Genomic DNA, 23323 nt, shown 5'->3' on the forward strand with positions numbered 1-23323 from the left:
TTAGTGCTTGACAAAGATGAATCGCGATTAATCGCATACAAAATAAGTGATTTTTTTTGCATAATATATGTGTGTGTACTGTGTAATAATTATGTATATATAAATACAAACACATTTATGTATGTATGTTAAAAAAAGTATTTAAAAAAATTCTATTATAAAAAAAAAAAAAATTATGTATGCATGTGTGGTTAAATATACATAAAAAAAAAACACTTTTATTTTGTATGCGATTAATCGCGATTCATTTTTGCCAAGCAATAAATAAATAATGAATAAAAATACATAAATAAAAAAAGATAAAAAAGATAAATAAATAATAGTTATGTGCAATATTTTGATCATTTGATCAAATACATAACTATAAAGAAACATCCTATACATTTCCTATCGAGTAGCTCTGATCTAAAGGTAAATAATTCAGCACAAACTGAAACAAGAGCAGTCCGAGTTTAAAAAGCACTGTAGCAGGCCTATAAATAACGCAAACCATGTAACCTACCCAGCATGATGAGAGTGGTCGTCCCCTGCTCGTTTCCGCTGGGGTAAGTGGCAAACTCGCAAATGTACCTGCCCGCATCCGTCATCCTCATTTTGTCGATCTTGATGGACGGATTCTCCAGGGTGCTGACCGTGAACTTTACTCGGCCTTCAAAGTCTTTATTAGGGAAACTCGCTCCATACTGGGGGTGGTATACAGCGATGTTTTGTCTGTCGCCTTCAACGCGCTCGAACATCCACGAGACCTGAAAATCAAAACGTGGGACTTAATCTGTGCACTACGTTTAGTTTCAACAAATCACCTATTTGCGGGGCAATAAGAACGGATCACTTCTACTGAATCGTCAGTTGTCCTAACCAGGTGTGACACAACAAAGTGCAAAGTGATAAAAGCCATCTCCTACAGGTTAATTGTGCGCTTTAGGACTCTGAGCTTGCCTCGAGCAAAAGAAAAAAAACACATTTCGTTGGCCGCCCCCAAATTACTCATCATTGGCAAACAGTCGCATTCTGTTAAGATCAATTGCCAAGCTTTTATTTGTACCTGTGTGAGTTTGGTGTTGCCGCTGTTTAGGAACTCACAGCGCAGATTGACAGAACTGTTCGGGTACGCCGTGACTTCGGCTTCAACTCGAACACGCTGACTCGAGACCCCTGCCAAAGAGGAAAAAAGGGAAAGATTAGTACATTCCAGCATTGCAAGCTTCAAATCTGCAAATGATTAGGAACAAATCAAAATGTTGAAACTGAAACCCAGCCGACAGGCTTTTCCCTAATAAGAAACACACCGAAGTGACTCAGTGTTATATTCCTCGGCCTGAACTTTCTTCGGGAACAAACTGCAGTCTTGGACTGATTAAAACCTCAGAAGAAGTTTTTGGATTGATATGCATTGACATGCCGGGACAGTCTGAGACCTCTCCAGCTTTGATTGCCCATAATTAAAAAGGGGGGGAAAAAGTTTCTGCTACCTCACATCATCCCGGCGTCAATATATACAGATCACAGATACAAATCAGAGCTGTGTTGAACAAATGACTTTGGATGAGAGAACTTATTTGAACATAAAAACAAGTGGAAGCCAAGATGAAAAATGTACGTGATTGCATCCATTGTGAATTGATTATATGTTGTAGAGCGCTTTTTATATGACAGATGGTTGTTGTTAAGGGGTTAATAAATAAAAGGAGTTCAACAGAAAAGAAAAGCTGTTGTAGAAGCTGTTATTACCTTTTAATGAAAGATTATGAAGACTTTTTTTCACAGGCATAATGTGCACGGTTTAATCGATAACACCCGAAATGTTTATTAAGAAAGCACACGGGGTCGATTTTTATTTCACCTAGAACTTCATTCTGTATAATCATGGCTAACGTCTCTCTAGGGAACATTTTGCAATAATTGCCAATTATTTAGATATCCATTGTGTGACAAACACCTCATTGGTACAATCTGAATGTTATGTGCACATGCAAATTATTGCCGTAAAAGACAGATGAATTTTGCATATTCTAGTTTTGAGAGAGTCATTTAATTTTAAACCATTAAAGTTGAAATTACATTAAACCTGCTTCTGAAACTGTACTTTGTCCTTTAACAGGCAAGTGATCACAACATCATAATATCCTACGACATTTATGATGCCATAAAAGTGAACGCCATGATTATGTAAACTCCTGATAGCAGTCATACAGTACGACTCGCTGATAGTTAAACTAAAAGCCAAGGGCCAAGTCTGGTACAGCAATGCCGATCCTTCACGCTTCTGAAAAGTTTAACCCAATGGCCATGATCTGTCTCGAATCTTTGTGTCGGCACAAACCACAAAGTTCACTTTCTCTTTACTATCTCTCAGGTTCAAATAAACTACCCACGTTTTGGCTAGGGTGGTGTGCAGACTCAAGCGAGCACCTGTGGAGAGGAGCGAGAGATCTCCAGCTGGAGCTACTGGAGTTAAAGGCCAGCGAGTAGCAGGAGATCTGCAACATATACTGGAAAGGGAACGGCTCGGCGCGCACATACACACACAAGCACTTCACAACGTACAGAAACATTATCAGCGCACCCAAACACACTCTAAAGACAGACCTCAAATTGCTTGGCGCCCTGGAGAGGATTAGCGCTATCAAATACAGGGTCGTGACTACATCAAATTATACATAAACATGGCTTGACTTGTTATACGAGAAAAATGCTTTGAATCCACCCGCTTCAAACGCAAAAGCAATCCTCGCTCGGGTTAAAATCCCTGCACTGTCTCAAAAAAAGCTCAGCTGTACTGAACAAGGCTCATATTCTACAAAGACATTAAAATCGATACGACCAAAGATTTGCAAAGCTTCAAACAGTAAGATATGTTTGCTCAAGGCAGTGTACAGAGCAGAAAAAAACAAATATTGCTCTCTGTATATGTTTTATACTGTATATAGTACGTATACAAAGCTAACATGCTTGGAATGTATTGGCCAAGCATTTATGAGTGTTTACTTGGCTTAATATGTTTTAGTTAAAGCTATCTAATCTGTCAACTGATAAATATATCACTTCTCTGGGAATTCCTTGAACACATATTGATATCTAGCTGAATTATGCTGAGAATGCAGATTAGGCTGTTTTTCATGCCAGGGCATTGTAAATGTAATGAGTTGACCAACAAGTTTTAACGTGTATGCGATTATTTTGATAAATGATGTAAGCACACAGCTGATTGTAACCATTGACTTTCATAGTAGGAAAATAAATATTATAGATGTATTGTGATAAATGATGAAGAAGATATTTTGATTAATGATGGTAGCACACCTACATTTACCAAAATATCTTTTTTTAGTGTTCATCATAAAAAATAAATTCATACAGGTTTAGAACAAGTTGAGGATGAGAAAATATGACGTTTCATTTTCGGGTGAACTATCCCTTTAAGAGTCAGTCAAAAAAGGGTGTAAACAGGGTCTAAACAGTTTTAATCTTTGACCACATTCAAAGACGTTGAAAACACATTTGACAAAAAGTGCTTTTGTGGTGTAGACGCTTGTGGTCGAATGTGTTCAAACAGACAAACACAAAAATACGCCTGCTCTTGTACGACCACAGTGGTCTTGACTTTAGCATTAACTCTCAGTTTTCGGTCACGGTGCGGTCTTTAAGTTATATTTACCAAAATGAAAGCAGCTGCTCATTGTCGCTTACTATTTGCAAATGTGTGAAAGTTGCGTGAGTTTATTTTATCAAGCGCTCTGAAATATCTGTGAAAGCTCTTACATATGCATGTGCAAAATGTTTACTAACACAAGCAGCGGTGCCCTTACATAATATTAGTGAGCGTCGACTTAAAGCCTTCATTTCTCCCTCTTCCTTTTTATAATAAAGACAGAGGGACTCGCCGAAAGTGGACAAAAAAATTTTTAAACGTGAAAGCGTCTTTTTCATCCACTTGTGATCCGATTGACCAAAACGCACCTTAAAAGGGACATTTCACAAGACTTTTTAAGATGTAAAATAAATCTTTGGTATCCCCAGAGTACATATGTGAAGTTCTAGCTCAAAATATTGTATAGATAATTTATAATAGCATGTTAAAATTGTCACTTTGTAGGTGTGAGCAAAACATTTGTCCTTTTAAATGCAAATTAGTTAATCTCTGCACTAAATGGCAGTGCCGTGGTTGGATAGTGCAGATTAAGGGGTGGTATTATCCCCTTCTGACATCACAAGGGGAGCCAAATTTCAATGACCTACTTTTTCACATGCTTGCAGAGAATGATTTACCAAAACTAAGTTACTGGGTTGATTTTTTTACATTTTTCTAGTTGATAGAAGCACTGGGGATCCAATTATAGCAATTAAACATGGAAAAAGTCAGATTTTCATGATATGTCCCCTTTAGTACCAGGTGCAAACTGGGTTAAAAGAAATGTGGGATTAAAGAGACAGTTAACCCCAAAATTTAAATTCTGTCATCATTTAGCCGTACACATTATAACGTTAACGATTAAAAATAGTTTCGAAAATCTTTTTATATTAAAGAGAATAGCGTAGTTCAAACCACAACTATAACGATAAAGATACCCTGAACGATATTGTTGGGATCACTTGTTAAAGGCTCTAAGCAAATCTGTGCAACGTCACTTGTTGATATTTGAACTGTTTTCAAACAAACAGAGGGTAGTTAACTCCTCCCCCTCCCTTCCGTGCTTTCATGAACGCGACCAACCCCAAAATCTAAAACGATTTTTTCCCCTCACCCGCTGAACGATAAACCATTTACAGCCAATCAAATCGATTTGAACTTCAAGTGCACGCGCAATTGAAATGGCAGTGGAGCTCATTGCTGAGGTCCATAACATAAAATTACCTCAGGTATCCAGCGCTGATGCAGTTGCTTTAAAATTCACTACGTAATGCCAAAAGGTAAGATATTATTACACAAACTACTAGATTCACTAGTTTAGAGTTACGCGAAACGCAGTGCGTTGAATACATCTGCTGGTTACCCGATGTGTAAAAGCAATGCATATTTACATATACAGTGACACTTTTGCAACAATTGCAAAAGTTTTTATTACAAGAAACATCCAATTTTAGTTAAAGCCATTAAAGGCAAGTGCTTTGCACAAATGCTGCTCGCGTGAGCGAATTAGCATAAAGTTATCGTTGTGATTTGGAAGCTAATATATTGTTATAGTTAACGTGATAGATATCGTAATAATGTGAACGCAGTTTCTTCATTCTGTTGAATAAAAAAGACAATCTTTTAACAAATGATAGTAAACACAGTTAATGATACCCATTGACTTCCATAGTATTTGTTTTTCGTACAACTGTGTGGTTACTATCATTAATCTAAATATTTCATTTGTGTTTAACTGAATAAAGAAACTCATACAGGATTAAAACAAGTAAATGACAGAATTCAAATTTTTGGATAAACTATCCCTTTAAGGAGAATAAGCAGGCTGTTTAGGATTATATAAAATAGCAAATGTAGCGGTCAGAGTTCAGTTACCAATAGAGCCATCTGTATTACATCCAACTTCAGGCATCTACTTTACTTTCATTATTAATGCTTCCATCAAAAAGGTTGCGTAAGATTTTAGAAGTTTGCGCCAAGAATGGCAATACGGGTACACAACAGGAATTTTCTTTGTGTGACTGAATCATGGTGTGTAGGTATATGCCTGTATTCAGGGCTCTAATGTCAGGAATTGTGTGTTTTCATTACAGAGCCTGCGTGTGACTCAATGTAGCAGAATTTCCCCTGAAGGAACACAATGGCCTGTCAGACCAGCTCGCTGAAATAAGAAACAGAAACACAAAGCATTTCTTCACTCGCCTCTCTTTACCTCGCTCTCTCTCGCTGCTTTATTCCACTTTTGTTTTCGTCTATCTTTGCCTGATAACTCCATTTCTTTCTTTCCCTACTTTTCTGTACAACAAATGAGTCATAGGCAGGAATGCAGATGTAAGAGGTTTCTGGTTGCAAGCCCTCGTAGCAGTAAATGAAACAACTCCATGATGTGTGTCTTCAAGTAAATCGAAAAAGAAAGGAGAGAGGGAAGATACAGGAAAGAAAAATGGGCATCAAGTCTCTCATTTGCATGCACATCCATGTTTCCCCTCTCCTTTTGTGTTCAAGTGTTTCTGTTCATATTTCTTTACTGATCTATTTGCACCGGTTTTAATACCTCTGAAACAGTCGGGGTGTCTGCGTGGTGCTGATAGGCTTTACTTAAGGATGATAAATGAAGAGAAATAGGCAGTGTATAAGTGTTTAAATAAAACGCAAAGGCATTTAACAGAAAATAATCAATTTAACAAAAGCATATACTGTAATATACCTGATGCAAAGCTCATTAATTATTCATGATATAATATTTACATTTCAAGTCATTAATATATTCATTTATAAGCACCACAGGGCATCACCTACTTGCACATTAATTAAAATAAATGCACCATTTCAGATATACAGTTTAACAAAGATTAATGATTAAGAGGTAACTTATAAAAATATTATGCAAAAACCAACCCACAAATAAACATTTGAGCTGCATTAACTATAAAAATAAACCGTTCTTTATAAAACACTGTATTTGTATACAGTAAACTATAATACCTGAATGCACTGTAAGTGGCTTGAAAAAAGTGTCTGCCAAATGCATAAACGTAATGCGTAATGCATCCACAATAATTTTAATATAGAAATCATTTAGGAGAGAGGCAGAACATACTCAATGACTTGTCTCTTCAGACTATTATAAAATGAAATATCTCCAGCATTATCACATTTGCTTCTACTTTTCTCGCAGCCAGCCTCAACTTTTCTTCTACTAGGGCTACGTCTTGAAATGAGTGATGTGACACCGTATGCACAAGACAGGTGCTTTACTCAAGAATGACAAACGAACCACATTTAAGGGGAAGAAGCAATTTACCAAGAGCACATAAGCTTATGTACTAATGTAAAGCTCATCTGTTCGGCAAGGCTTACATATTTTAACACCTGTAAAGTCAAATATAGCACGGCAGAACAAACACTTTCCAGAGGCGTCTATTTCCACATTAACTACTACACTGTTTAAAATATGCCGCAACGTTAAGATTTACATTTAAAGTCTCAATGTAGTCAATAGGGATGTGATGATTAATCGTGCAATTGCGCTTTTTCTTAATGAATGAATTTGAATGAATTATGGTGAAATGCCGCCACATCCAAAAGCCAGGGGGCGCTCTCGTGCAGAAACGCCATTTGTGCCACAGAGAAGTATCATTACAAACGCTATTTCAGGAAATGTCTAAAGGGATATTTATATAGCTGTTCTTTAGATTGTTTCGGGTATTTTCATGATAATAACGAATATTTTGAATGATTTTGTTTAACAATTGTTGCTTTTTTAAATTCACGTTATAAACGACTCAAATTCATAGGGATTTTAGATTGATCACATAGCCGTAGTACATGCACAAGCTGTGCATAAAACACATAATCGGAGCCTTGCGATTCAGAATCGATTTCAAGCAGGTCTTTTTAATTGGGAACACGATGAATCTTCACAGCCCTAGTAGTATTTTATCAGGTAAAACTCATCTTTGAGTCTAATAATAGCATATAAAAAAAATGTATCCCATCACAGTGATTTCTTCATACTTTAAAATTGAACGCAACTACGCCCTTGCTTCATTTAGTATATACTGATCTATGCATATGCAAATTAGTCCCCCCCTCCACTGAATTGCACAGCTCGAACCAAACATGTGAATATGCAAAAGTGTCCCGCCCCCACTCATTGGCCTGTGAAGACTTTTCCTAAGGAAGCAAAACATTGTCATCTGTGTGGATCGTTATGGCAAAATATGTGTTACGTGCGTCAAGTGAACCTGTGTGCATTGCATCATGTCAAAATATGTGCCTGCTACTGATGCTTCGTAAGGGTTTATGATAAAAGAGATGCTCGCATTTGCTAGGTACTCGCTTAAAGGGACACACCACTTTTTTGGAAAACATGCACATTTTCCAGCTCCCCTAATGTTAAACATTTGATTTTTACAGTTTTGGAATCCTTTCAAAGTGATTTACGCACTGCCATAAAATAGTTACTGGTTACTTTCAGTAGCAGGGGACTATTTTCAGGCGCTGTGGAATATCACTACGCCTGCTGCAGCCATGTTATGGCAGCAAAGTCCTTGATTGAGAGAGTATAGTTCCTAGCCATATCGGCCTAGAAAATTGCAACTTTAAATTTTCCGTCAGTTTTAGTACACAATGTAAATACAGAAGAGTTGAGTTTTAAATAGGAAAAATATCAAAACTCTTTGATTATTTTTTAGCTCGATGCTAATGGTCTAATCAGATTCAATGGATTGTGCTAAGCTATGCTAAAAGTGGTACCGCCAGTGCCGGAGATCAGCTGAATGGATTCCAAAACAGTAAAAATCAAAATGTTTAACTTTAGGGGAGCTGGAAAATTAGCATATTTTCAAAAAAGGGAAGTCTCCGTTTAAATCTCATGTGTGATCAGATTTTAATGTTAAAGGGGCCATGGCACAAGACTTTTTTAAGATGTCAAATAAATCTTTGGTGTCCCCAGAGCACATGTGTGAAGTTTTAGCTCAAAATACCAAATAGATAATTTATTATAGCATGTTAAAATTGACACTTTGTTGGTGTGTGCAAAAATGTGCCGTTTTGGGTGTGTCCTTTAACATGCAAATGAGCTGATGAAGTGCAAACACTGATCACAATGATGGTGGTTTGTTGTAATTGAAACTCAATTGTGCTTTTCACCCTCTTTTTCTCTGCACTAAATAGCAGTGCTGTGATTGGATAGTGCAGATTAAGGGGGCAGTATTATTCTAAAAAGAGCTCCTTATGACATCATAAAGAGGGCCAAATTTCAACGACCTATTTTTGTATGTGCTTGTAGAGAATGGTTTACCAAAACTAAGTTAATGGGTTGTTCTTTTTCACATTTTCTAGGTTGATAGAAGCACTGGGGACCCAATTATATCACTTAAACATGGAAAAAGTCTCATTTTCATGCCATGGCCCCTTTAAGTAAGTGTCTTGTGAGTGTCTCTTATGAACCCTTTCGACGTGTATGCAGCAGGCATGTATTTTGACATGACATGGGATGTATATAGGTTCCCATGGAGCACAGAAAAAATATTTTGACATGAAGAGCCACATGACACCTCAAACACATTTTTGTTTGGCCGCCACTGTTGGTATGTTTGTGACGTTTTAAACTGCGCAAAAAAGACTGTCTCTACTTTCATGGAGAAAATACTCAGCAATGGTGTTGGATGATGAATTTGCACATGGCTTGTCTTAACCAATTTACTCCTAAAACGCCTGAAACCTATGTTATTCTAGGATAAATACCCTTATCTCCTGAGGGTTTTCAGAAAAAAATACTAAGAATTGTCAACGTCTACCAAAAACTTAATATCTAAGCCTCTGTAGCACTTAGAAACATGAAATAAAAGTAACCAGCAGTAGATGTAATGTTTCGGTGTGCAGCATCAGGCGCAAATGGGTTAAAGCATGATTAAAAAACACCAGAGACAACAATAACTTGATTTTCCCCACAGTGGGACTTAAAAACCAGATTTTGGTAAACTCGCATATTCGTAAAGTAACATCCTAAACCAACAATTGTGTCTTCATTAAAATGTAAATGTATTATTGTATACATTTTTATTATGTATTATTATTATGTATTATTATTATTATTATTATTATTATTATTATTATTCTTTTATTATTATTAATGATTTTATCATTATTATTGTTCATTTTTATATGTATATTTATTATTATTATTATTATTATTAATTATTATTATTATTATTATTATTATTATTATTACTATTACTACTATTACTATATTGTTATTACTACTATTACTACTATAATTATATTGTTATTACTGTTGTTGTTGTTGTTGTTGTTGTTGTTATTATTATTATTATTATTATTATTATTATAATTTTAATTATTATTATTATTATTATTATTATCATTAGTATTGTTCATTTTTATATGTATATTTATTATTATTATTATTATTATTATTATTATTATTATTATTATTATTATTATTATTATTATTATTATTATTATTATTAACAACTCTAAAAACAAATGGTGCTATATAGAACCAAAAGTGGTTCTTTGCTCGTAATCATAGAAGAACCATTTTTAGTGCCATATAGCACCGGTGAAGCCCCTTTAAAGCACCTGTGTAGAACCATAAAGGGGCCATATAGCACAACATATGGTTCTACATAGCATTATATGGTTCTACACGGGTGCTTCACTGGTGCTTCACCAGTGCTATATGGCACTAAAAATGGTTCTTCTATGATTACGAGCAAAGAACCACTTTTGGTGCTATATAGCACCGTTTGTTTTTAGAGTGTTGTTACTCTTATTGTTATTACTACTATTATTATATTGTTATTACTGTTATTATTATTATTATTATGAAAATAAATATTTTCTATCAATGAAAAAAATACCCTTGTTGACTGTTCAGTTTGCTTTGTGATAAAAAAAATCCCTATATTTCTTTCAATTTCATTTATTTTTCCCCAAGCCAGCCTCAAGTTTTCCTGTGCCAGAACTCATTCTCCATCTCGACATACGTGACATTATGCCATGTGCGCTGACAGGGTCGCCTGGGCTTTAACTTTGCTGAAATTCATGACCCTGGGGAACGCAACCCGAGAAGTATTTCTAGCACCCGTCAGCCTTGGGCCTGTTGCGAGCGCATATGTGCGAAAGCCTTGAAAAAGTTAACAGGCATTGAAGTGCACAGAGTGACTGAAAGTAATTAGCACGGTGAATGCCACGCGAGCACGCGCTCTCGGAATTTCACAGGAATGTGTTTCTTTCCCACCACAGGGTGAACGTTATGAGAATCTCTGACCACGCATTTACTATGACAACGTCATGCATTTGGACATATGACGGTAAATGTAAAACACTGACTGATACCCAAAGCCATACAGTACCTTTCAGGCGCTATATCCGAGGTAAGTTATAAATCTTTAATCTTTCAGTGGATTGGAGGAAAAGGTCAAAAGGGAAAAGAGCAGGTCAGGGCATGGAAAATGTAAGAAAGGAAGGTGATAAGTAAAACTAGAAGAGAAGTAGAGCTTGTTATAATGGGTATGTGAACCCTCGGCTGAAGCCTATGACCTTACTGTTCCCTGCAGGTATAATGATGGTATGCCATAATAATAAAGACCTTGAATGTGTGTGCACGCCAATCATCACAGGACATACACACCTCTACTTCTCCAAATCCATTAGCTATATAGGCACAACCATCGCAGCAAAATGGCCACGAACAGAAACTATGCAAGGATATTGAAGTCAATCTCTATGCAAGACCTGGCATCCAATTCTCTTTCTCGCCAGTTTCGCAAATCCTTACAGCACCGAACCTCTCACTCATCACTTGCTTGGATAAAAAGTGAAATTGTGAAACAAACTCCTAACGCTGTTTTATCCCACCCTTGCCTGTATCGAACACTCGACTGTCTCTCACTACCTAGTAATCTTCTATCCTTTATAAACCCACTGTATCTCTCACTCACACACCCCCTGTCAAACGTCCGCCGAGGGACACACCCTCATCCAGACATAAAACACTAGCTCCAAGCGCGCACACGGTCCAAAGCTATTTTTGCATTCAGACAGAAAGCAGATCTTCTCTCCTGCATCTTTATTTTTCTCCCTCTAGTGCCCCTTATTTCAAGGTCACATTGTGTCTTCCTCTTAGCCATCCATACACATTTCTCCTCCTTTCATCTCTATCGTTCTCTGTCTGTCTACCGCCATCGACTTCATGCATCTCAATTTTTTTTATTCTTTTCACTTCACTTTCATTTCACTTTACAGTTCATTCTTTTATCTTTTGTTAGCTTTTCTCCTTTCATCCCCGGCCCTTTATCTCCCGGCTAGCCCTTCTCTCTAAAATGGAAAGTGTGCCATTAGCCTTACATACGGCTTTCTGGCACACGCTTGTGTTGGACACTCTCATCTCTTCTTTCCATCACAATTTGGCTGATTTCAGTTTTCTACACTTCTGCCTCGTTCCAAAACCAACGTCGTAGGGAGGACCCTTACTGGGATGGATGCTCATAAGTGATCGATTTGGAACGCATCCTTTGAGAGCCACACAGGAGACGAGACTTAATATATTAATATCAAACTACTGAATGAAATGCATTTGTAATCTACAGGTTTCAGAAAAAACGGTCAACATGGTCCCTGGATGTCACTGGGGAGGACCTTTGCACCCGAAGAGTTCATATTACTACCTCAAAAGTACATGTGGTACCATAAATGCAGCATAATAGGACATTCTCAAAGGCAACTGCCCCAGTGATAGCTTGGGACCATTTTCTGTATTTTTTCCTGAAAGTGTGGACATTTTTCACAGAGCTCGTTTTAATGCATTTTCCTTTTTCTGTAAGGAGTCGATGTGATGCTACATCCAATTTTGGCCATGCACTGTAATAATTTAGCTAGAAAGGTTTTGGAAAAGCCCTTATTTCTGTGGCCCGCTCCTGTTGCCTTGAAATACTGTCTAGACAGCTCAAGAGGATTTTGAACCGAGCTTTTTCCTTTCATACACTGGAATATGAAGTGTCAAACCAACATTCTTAAAAATAAGGGTTTCTAAATGCGTTTTTTCATAGTGATGCTAAAAAAAGTAGGTCTTAAACAGGGCGTCCAGGACCGTTTGGGGGTCTGTGGTAGCATTACCAGGGTCCTCTAAATAATTGTAATGTTTAAAATCAAAATGTTTTTTGATTTTATACAATTCAAACCATAAAGGAATAATAGCCTAATAGTAAACATAAATCTTGGTAACTTCTCAGACAACTACATGTTTGTCCAGTGGCGGCTACCATAGATATGTATAATAAAGGCTAGATGTCTCGTGTCAAACCAACTGGCCAAAGGAGGTTGACGTCCGGACCTGTCTCAGGTCTCAGTCAGCTCGCTCACTTGTAGCATTGTGTTTTAATGGTGCATGTACTTTTAAATAAAAATAACTTGCTCAATTTTCAAACGGTTTGGTTTGTTATAAACGTCAGAGATGTACCTGACACTGCATACTTATGAATAATGTTCATGAAACATGTTTAAGCATCCAGAATTATAGCCAATGTTAATAATGTTTGTTAGAAACCAACCATTTAAAAATCGGTAGAAAATCGAGCAAGTTATGGTTATTTTAAAATATATGCACCATTAAAATACAATGCTACGAGTGAGTGAGCTGACTGAGACAAGATGGCCGCCGGTGATGGCTAGCTTTTATTATAGACGGTTTCATCGGACGCACGTGATACCCGTCTGGATCCGAACCTTACTTCCGGTTTCGTTTTTTTTAATGGTCTGACTAGTTGCTAAACTGATCTCTTGAACAAATGCGTCGTCGAAAATAAAAAAATGTTTTGGTTTCCTAGGTAATCTTTGTGTTGTTTTGTTTGCTTGTTATATAAATAAACTATGTTTTAAGAACTTTGTTGTTATTTATTATTAGCGGAGTTTACCGGAAGTTACGTGCAGACTGCGACAGCGTTTTTTTTAAGTTGTTACTGCTGAAACGGTCTATACATATCTATGGCGGCTACCATAGGAGTTTTGAAATTGAGGCGTGAGCTGTGGTTGCAATTCGCAATCTCACCACTAGATGCCGCTAAAATGCACACAACACCTTTAAATGAAAATTACTTTGCCTGATATATTTTAAAATATGTAACGGTCATTCTTTTGTCTCACTTGTCATGTTTTTTCTCATGCAGTTTTATAAAAGTGACTTAAGCATCCTAATTTAACTAAAGCACAGTCCTGGCTTACACTCTAAAAAAACAAACGGTGCTATATAGCACCAAAACAATTGCTTTGGATCGTAACGATAGAAGAACCATTTTAGTGCCATATAGCACCGGTGAAGAACCAGTGAAGCACCAGTGAAGCACCAGTGAAGCACCAGTGAAGCACCAGTGTAGAACCATATAGGGGCCATATAGCACCACATATGGTTCTACATAGCACTATATGGTTCTACACAGGTGCTTCACTGGTGCTTCACTGGTGCTTCACTGGTTCTTCACCGGTGCTATATGGCACTAAAAATGGTTCTTCTATCGTTACGATCCAAAGCAACTGTTTTGGTGCTATATAGCACCGTTTGTTTTTTAGAGTGTAAGTTAAACCTTGAAACGGAGCCATGGTATTATAGGCCTGGCTCAAAATGCTTAATATGATACAGCATGTAATGGAGGTACCTGTGGCAGGTGAAAAAAGTACATTTCCATCATGTACTTTGTACTTAATATACTTAAAATGTTTAAGATAAGAAAATCTAAGTGTACCTATCTGTGCAATTTTGAGATGACATTAACTAAAATATGCTTAAAATTTAAAGATTGTATTTAGGTACCACTTTGTATGAAAGACAGGTTCAAGTGGTAACTAAATAAAACAATTTAATACAGAGATAGTATATTAAAAGCACATTTAGTTCATAATATTCATGGTGTCTTAAAACAGCACAGATAAGTACACTTAGATGTTCTTAAGATTATCTTAAGTACTACTAAATAAACATTTTGGGGTGGTTTCCCAGACAGGGATTAGTTTAAGGACTAGGGCTTAGTTTAATAAGGAAATATAACTAGTTTTAACAAACATGCCTTACTAAAAACTTACTTACTGATACTGATGTATTTTAAGATATGTCAGTGCAAGTTGTTTTCAGTTTGGACAGCTCTTACATTTATTTTAGTCTAGGACTAGTCTAATCCCTGTCCGGGAAACCGCCCCTATAAGTATATTTTGTCCAAATTTAGTGAACGAAAAGAGCACTTTAAGTACATTATAAAGGGTGTACTACCTTTTACCTGGTTTAAGGAGTCCTTGGCCTGACAAAATTTGAAGATACAGAAAAAACATTTTTGGTTCTCCATTTACGTATAATTTATATCTGATCTCTCTCATCTTTTCCAGGATGAACTCCAGACTTTGCCTCATTTGCCTCACTGACTCATAACTTTGCTTAACTTGGGTTTATAATGATGTTGTTTTTATATTTAACTGATGTTGGGCATTGCTTGTTTTTTATGTGATGTGTTGTATGTTGTGATCACCTTGCTGAAAAACAAAAAGCCCTAAGGAGGGGACAAAGTTTAAACTAGATAACTTTTAGTGAACAATTAATGAACAACTTCTCCCTTACTTTCCCTCCTTTGTGCATGAAAAACATGTAAAAGCTTCTATACAGGTGACAGAAATCGATGTAACCTTTATATTATTTATGAGTATGTGTGCCGCGTATGTATACACAAGGTAATATCAGAGGTAAAATATGAATGTGCACAAATAACTGAGGGTAAGAGTCATAACTGTCATGAGAGTTTATGAAGCACGCTCAAAATGTCTAAGGTGCACTAGATTCTAGATGTTTTTGTGCATGTGAGCTAGACGTGCTGTTTCTCAATCCTCCCCGAGGACCCCATGAAACCGCAGTAACAGCAGTGGAGGGCCCATCTTTTTTCCCCGGGAGACTGAATGCGTGTGCGTGCCTGTGTTTGTGCACATGTGCAGTAGGGTCCCACTTCTTCATCCCATGTGGGAGAGCTCGAAATGGAAACATAAAGCACGGCTGCCTTCACGCATTACACATGATAAATGCTTGTCTTCAGAGAGAGGTATATGTGCACAGCGCACACAAACCTTAGATGTGGTCCTTACACTTAGGACACATCAATTATTTGCCATAACCATCGTGCAGTGTGTGCGTGTATGGGTCTGTCCTCTTATTTAGATATTCATTCGGCTGTTTTCCACACAAAAAGCAAAGGCTGGGTGTACAAGCCTACTCTACATTCAGAGCCATGTATTATTGATATGACTGTTTGAAAATGGGGGAGGTACTCCTCTCTTATTAAATTATTGACAGGCAACATTTATGCTGCTAGCACCTGACCCGAGGAGGAGAGGGAGGGAAGAACCGATGAGAAGGGAGGTGAAGAGAATGGAGAAGCAAAGTAAACAAAAAGGTTTTTAGGGGAATGTCACAATCTGTCAAAAATGTTTTGCAACCATTACTGAGCCCCTAGTCTCCGACACACCCAAAATGATATTAACTCTTTCCTTGCCAGCATTTCTTATGATTTTCACAAAAATTTTATGTCTCCCAGAAAATAGATATATTTTAAATATAAAAAACATACAATATATTAAATGAAAGAACCCTCTCAAAAAATAAAAAATAAATTTATCATACCTTCATTAGTTCTTTTTTCACCTCTCAAATATGGATAGGTTTCTTCAAAAACACCAAATTTAAGTAAAAAGCTGAGATGATTACATTTTTGTAAAGGACTTTTGATAGAGATCAGATTGATCCTCAAAACTTAGACGGACAATACTTATGAGTTTTATAAGGTTGCAAAAGTGCATAATAGCGGTACTGCAGATTGACGAGATAACTTGTCAATGGCGGGGAAAAAGTTAATGGAATAAGTATGAGGGTCAATGACGTGACGTTAAATTTTTTGTGTCCGTATGGTTTAATTAAATGTAAGAGGGTTAAAAAAATTTAATAAAATTGCAGATTACTTGCATGCGTTCCTCTTTTATTGAAGACCAAGTCTAAAATTTCTGGGTTTATTTCATTTTGAAAGAATATTTGGGGGATAATTGCAAAAATGTGGTGTAACCGGTCCGTGTCAATTGGTGTAACTATAATTTTTTAAAATTAAAATATAAATATATTCATAAAAAATGTGGAATAAATATAATCATATAGTTTAGTGTAATAAGATTTTTTTACATTAATATTTACAACATTTGATTATTTCGAAAAGAGAGCTTTTTTCAGCATATGTCCGGAGGAATATTACAAAAACGCAGTAAAATTTACATTTAGAAATAACTAATTTTTTATGCCTACATGCCATCGAAGTGGATAAAATATTTAATATTTCTCATTCTTTGGCACAATTGGCAGTTATACCATTTGACATTTTCAGGTCCATTCAGTCTTAACTTTCATAAAAATGGTGCAAATGTAATTTTTTATTGCATAAAATCAACATAAATACACTATGTGCATTAAAATATACCTGATGCATGCTTATAAAACAATTTTTTTTTTAAGATTTTTGAATTTTTAACGGTTTTTGTCACCGACCCATGAACGTTTTCGTCTTTTTTAGCAATTCTTTTCAAGACACTCATTATTATATATACAGAAATGTACTGTAATGCAGTGAAAACATGCTTTAAAGGTGCAGTGTGTAACTTTTCTATTGAAGGAGCTCTTGTCAGAAATGCAATATAATATACACAATTATATTATCAGTGGTGTATGAAGACCTTACATAATGAACTGTTATGCGTGTATTACCTTACAACCAGCCATTTTTATCTACATACACCGAGGGTCTCCTTACATGGAAGTCGCCATTTTGTGCCGCCATGTTTCTACAGTAGCACTAAATGGACAAACTGCTCAGAGCGCATTTTTATTTCGTCTTAGACAACAACATGTTTGTCCATTGGGCGGCTACCGTAGCTTCTCTATGCAATCTGGTGAACGGTAGACTGAGCCGTTGGTTGCAATTCACAATCTCACTGCTAGATACTGCTAAAATTTACACACTGCACCTTTAATACATTTAAAACTTAAATACTTTTTTGTATTACATTAATGAGAATGAGGTGTAGGAAGTGTTTGGCTACTACAAAAAAGGCAATGCATATTAAATTTATATATTAGACACCATTTTAAACAAGCTTCCTGAATATCTTCCCACCCCAGTTCCCCAAAGACATGGGGAATGGGAAGATAAAAGTAAAAGAAATCAAAAAAGGAATGATTAAGAATGATTGGCAAAGAAACAAGGGTAAGAAAGGTAGAATCAAATGAATGCACAGACTGAAAATGAGAGCGCTAAAAAAACGAGGTGAAAGGGTGGAACAGAGACATCGGAGCCGGGGTGAAGGAATTGCAGAGCACAGGAGCAGAAGAGAAGAATAATAAAAGAATAAAAATGCAGAGAAATGAGAAAAAGGTACAGGAGAGAGAGAGAAAGCTGGTGCAGAGTTGAGGAGAGCAGCCAATCTGCCAGAGGTGAACAGGTGGAGGAGAGAAAGCTGTGAGAATGAAAGAAAGAGAGCATGCCCGAGCAAAAGAAGTGGTGGGAAAGTAAAAGATGAGCAGAAATAGAAAGTTGGTATTTGAGTAGATGGCTGTATTTTGTAGATAAGTGAACCGCGTTACGGGGGATCTGCATGTTTAAAGGATTTTGAAAACAATTAAAAATCATTTAAGAGCAATTAAGCAATAAAACAAGAATACAAATCACAGGGGAGTAAATTAATTAAGGACAAAATGGGTACAGAAAAACTACAAAACCATAAATAAAAACAATACATTCTCACATGTATTAGTATGAGAGATTATGAGCTTAAACTAATTATTGGCAAACACGATTAAAAAATTTCTGTAGAAACTACATTATTGGAAGCATGTTGCCACTACAGTTGCTTACTGTAGATTTTAATGTATGTTATTTATTACTGGCAACAGTTGGTTAAAAAATAAATGAACATTAAATATTAACAAGACTATCTTTACAGGAAAAACTATAAACAGTGCAGCATTATGCAAAGTGTTTCTGAAAACAAAAATCAGAAGAAAAAAAACTGAAAAAGTTCACAGAATGCTTTGCATGAGTTATTTTATAGTTTTATTTTGTAAAGACAAAAACGTGTTTTTTTAACAAACTGTTGCTAATAAATTAGATAAATATACATTTACCGTAAGTTACTGGCAAACTGCTGCATAACTACAGCTAATTTTTTACAGTAAAGTCATACTGACATTTAAAGGGGACATATCATGAAAATCTGACATTTTTCATGTTTAAGTTCTATAATTGGGTCCCCAGTGCTTCTATCAACCTAGAAAATGTGAAAAAGATAAACCCGGTAACTTAGTTTTGGTAAACCATTCTCTGCAAGCATGTGAAAAAAAAGAAAAAACATTGGCTCCCCTTGTGATGTCATAAAGGGATAATACGGCCCCTTAATATGCACTTTCCAATCACGACACTGCCATTTCATGCAGAGATCAGCTTATTTCCATTTTAAAGGACACACCCAAAAACGGCACATTTTTGCACACACCTACAAAGTGGCAATTTTAACATGCTATAATACATTACATGGTATTTTGAGCAAAAACTTCACATATGTACTCTGGAGACACCAAACATTTATTTCACATTTTTAAAAAGTCTTGTGAAATGTCCCCTTTAAACAAAACACCAATTGTAGCAGATTAAAAGTCGATTAAATATATTTTATACCTGAACTAAATATTTGCATGTGTATAAACATTTGTATATTTACATAAATATTTATATTTATATATGATATAAATTATATTATATCAATATATTTTTTCCTTAAAATTATTATTTACTATTTGTTGATGTACTGTGTATAATAGGGCTGGGTATCGATTCAGATGTTCCAGATCGATTCGATTTCGATTCACAAGCTATCAAATCGATTCGATTCCGATTCTCGATAAAATTTTCGATTCCGATTCTCAGGTAGGTTTTTATACTCGATTCTCGATTCAACTCAATGAATATAGATTTAATACACATACTATATTAATAAAAAAGAACAGTGAACAGTAGGGCTGAACGATACATCGAATTTTCATCGTCATCGCGATATGAACTCACGCGATGAACACATCGCAACAGACAGCCTTGACGCGATGAATGAAGGGAAAACGGTTAGCGCATGTAATAAACGTATGACCTATCATGTTTAGTCCTGAAGACATGCCCTGCGTCCCAAACCGCATACTTCCTTACTATATAGTAGGCGAAAAGCACTACTTCTCGTACTCTTTGCATACTATATAGTATGGAAGTAGGCAGTTTGGGACGCACGGATGGTTTGCGTGTTCATGTTATCAGGCCAATCAGGGGAACCCCCAAGTCAGCTACGCTCAGATTGATTTGTGAGGTGTCAGTTGCAACGCTGTGCCTGTTAGCAAAAACAATGGCGAAGAAAGGAGAGAAGAGTGAGGAAAATGTGTTGTCAGACGAAGACCTTGTGGTGAAAAGGAACAGCACTTCAGCTGGAATTATTTTGGATTTAGGAGAGATGACGCCGCAAACACAGGTACTGTGGAAGTGGTGATTCACATTTGCGTCTATTGCGCGCTCAAGTTCATTATTTCAAATGTAGGCACGCAGTATGTGCGCTCTGGAAGCGTCGCGGTCGCGACTCGCACAAGTTGCGATGCGCTCGTTTTTCCAGGCTTTTAAAAACATTTTAACTTTTCAAAATGACAAAAGCGCAGCGTGCATATCATGTGACAATAACTTACGTGTCCACGCGTTTTTAGGCGCGACATGTGAATGGCCCCTAAAACATGAAAAAATATAAAATATTTATCGCAACTCACATCGTCACCGCAACATTAAACAATGTCATCGCACATCGCAACTTTTCCTTACATCGTTCAGCCCTAGTGAACAGCAGTTTACAAGTGGGTAATAAATAAAAAGAAATTAAAAGCCACAACACGTCTTGCTTGCGAAATCTAAAATGCTTCCATTCCTCTGCTCTTTGAGAATCGATTTTTAATCGACCACGTTTAAAAAACGATTAATCGAAAAATAAATTTTTTGCCCAGCCCTAGTGTATAATAATTATTTAAATAACTTTTAATTTGCAAACGAATAGTTGCAACTAATCATTAGACAGCCCAACTATGAATTAGTTTCCCTGGGAGTCAAACCCATGACGTTTGCATTGCTAACACAGTGCACTATCAATTGAGCTACAGGAACACCCAACATATTCATTGAAGAATATTTATGATTTACATTTATGCATTTGGCAGATGCTTTTGGCGACTTACAAATGCATAACTTGAATGTACGGTTAATGTGTTCCTGGAACCCATAACCTTTACGCTGCTAACGTAATGCTTTACCAGTTGAGCTACAGAAACACTATCAGAAGAATCTATAGTCTCTCTCTTATCCTCAAATGACATTCAAGACTTTTTACTTAAGACCTTTCATGTCCTGTCAATGTCTTTAGTTCATTTTTCCAAATGTTACATTTTTAAGCATCCATCGAGACTCCAAGTGATCTGCGCCTTGCAGACAGAAAAAGAAAGAACAAAGAACGAGACAAAAAGCAGACAAACTAACTGCAGTTGAGAGGCAGGTGGCTTCATGCACCCAAACCTCCATTATTCTGCCAGCTGGGTGCCGCGGTGCCAGCGGCCTCGAGGTGCTGGACAGCAATGCTCATTTGAGTGCCATTAAAAGCAGTTTTCTATCCTCTGGCTGTACACTTACGCTAACACTGAACACAGAATGAGGATGAAAGCTGAAGGGGGGAAAAACCACTTAGAACAGATCTGAGACATGGGCGGTTGTTAAAACATATTTACTTGCTGTCATCGGTTCTATCTCCTCATTAGCCCGGCGCAGGTCTGATCACTTTGTTAGAATTGATTCAAGACAAGTGTTGTTTGCTGTGCTTTCTGTCTAAAAGGGACAAGTCTGCAATTACCTTACAAGCATGTAAACAAGCCACACAAGCACACAAAGGAGAAGGCAATGCACAGCGCTGTCCCTGGGCCGACTGTGTCTAATGCGCACAAGCACGAGCGAGTGTTTGGACAAATATATTCCCTCCGCAGCAAGAGCGAAGCATTGATTTTCCCATATTACCTCACGTCAGGGCCACAAAGAAAAGCCACCGCCACCATAATTACAGCATGCCTGCGGCGAATTCCCCAGACCGGTGCATTCGCTTCCAAATCCCTTTGCAGCAAGACTGCATTTCCCAGAATTCCCAAGTAGATGCAGCCTACACTAGCGAGAAATCGTGAAAATTGGGGGTGGGGGAAAGAAACTCATGTGTTACGGATTAGCAATGTGGTCTTTTTCTTGCAGAATTAAAGGTTAATCGCATTATGGGAAAACTGCAGCATAGAAAACCTCAGCATAGCAAACATGAGAAGGCAGCGGTTGACGATGTAAATGTGACTCGATTGAACCGTTTAAAGAGACACGTGGGTGTAATGGAGGCGGATGAGTGTGCAGGTGTATGCAAGTGACTTAAGTGGCGGCGTTTCGGCCGTGAATGGGAAACAATTAGGAGACACCTGCGTGTACCGCTACAGTACGTGTGTTTCCATGAAGGTCAGAAATGTAAATATTAGATAGCAGGACATCGAAATGACAGAATATCACAAATGTGCATATCGCAATGCACATATAGCAATGTTTTTTTGCAGATTTGCAAGATTAAAATCATTCAAATAGGTCAATGCAAACAGATGATACAGTGATGGGTGCAGTTTTTAAATAAATTATATTATATGTTAAGTTAGGGATGCATGAGTCTAGATTTAGTTTTTCATTAAAGGTGCAGTGTGTAACTTTTTGAATGATCTCTTGACAGAAATGCAATATAATATACATAAATATATTATCAGTGGTGTATAAAGACCTTACATAATTAACTATTATGTTTTTATTAACTTAGAATGAGACATTTTTATCTACATACATGGAAGTTGCCATTTTGTACCGCCATGTTTCTACAGAACGGACAAACTTTTATACGAAGTTAAAACTTTTAAAATGTTTGTCCTGTGGCGGCTGCCGTAGCTTTTCTATGCGTTTCAAAAGTGAGTGTTGAGCCCTGGACTGAGCCATTGATTGCAATTTGCAACATCACCACTAGATGCCACTAGAATTTACACACTGCACCTTTAAAACAAAATCACAATTTCTTGAATGCCAACTAAATAAAATAGAATTTAATAGAGACAAAATATGAATTGCTGCAATCTCTTTAAGAATGTTTCACGGCACATTCACACGAGGCGAAAGGGTTGACGCTTGCCGATGTGGCCAACAGCCAATCACAGTGTCTGCAACACATGCTCCAGTCTTGCATAAATGTAATTGGATGGCTCACACTAGATTATTTGCATAAAGGGATCTGATTGGTTGATGTTAGGGCTGGGGAAAAAAATCGATTTTCTGATTAATGGTTTTTTTAAACGTGGTCTATTGAGAGCAGAAACGATTTTTTTTTTCATATTTATTTTAAATAATTTGTCATATTTAAAAACCTACCCAAGAACCGGAATCAAAAATTGAATCGAGAATCGCAATTGAATCGATTTGATAGCTTGTGAATCGAAATCAAATCGATCTGGAACATCTGAAT

The 23323-nt window shown here is 36.8% G+C and overlaps 1 protein-coding gene across 2 annotated transcripts in view; it reads right to left on the minus strand.

Annotated features, from left to right (window-relative positions):
- Positions 1–23323, minus strand: part of pvrl2l (PVR cell adhesion molecule related 2 like) — a 178287-nt gene that overhangs the window by 101665 nt on the left and 53299 nt on the right. For both annotated transcript variants that reach the window (XM_065286636.2, XM_065286632.2), the window contains exons 2-3: positions 1046–1155; positions 503–746 (exon numbers count right to left, since the gene is read on the minus strand). In XM_065286636.2, the coding sequence (XP_065142708.1) occupies positions 503–746; positions 1046–1155 (354 nt within the window). The remainder of the gene's footprint in view (positions 1–502; positions 747–1045; positions 1156–23323) is intronic.

Source organism: Paramisgurnus dabryanus, chromosome 19 (genome assembly GCF_030506205.2).
Source record: "Paramisgurnus dabryanus chromosome 19, PD_genome_1.1, whole genome shotgun sequence".
NCBI lineage: Eukaryota > Metazoa > Chordata > Actinopteri > Cypriniformes > Cobitidae > Paramisgurnus > Paramisgurnus dabryanus.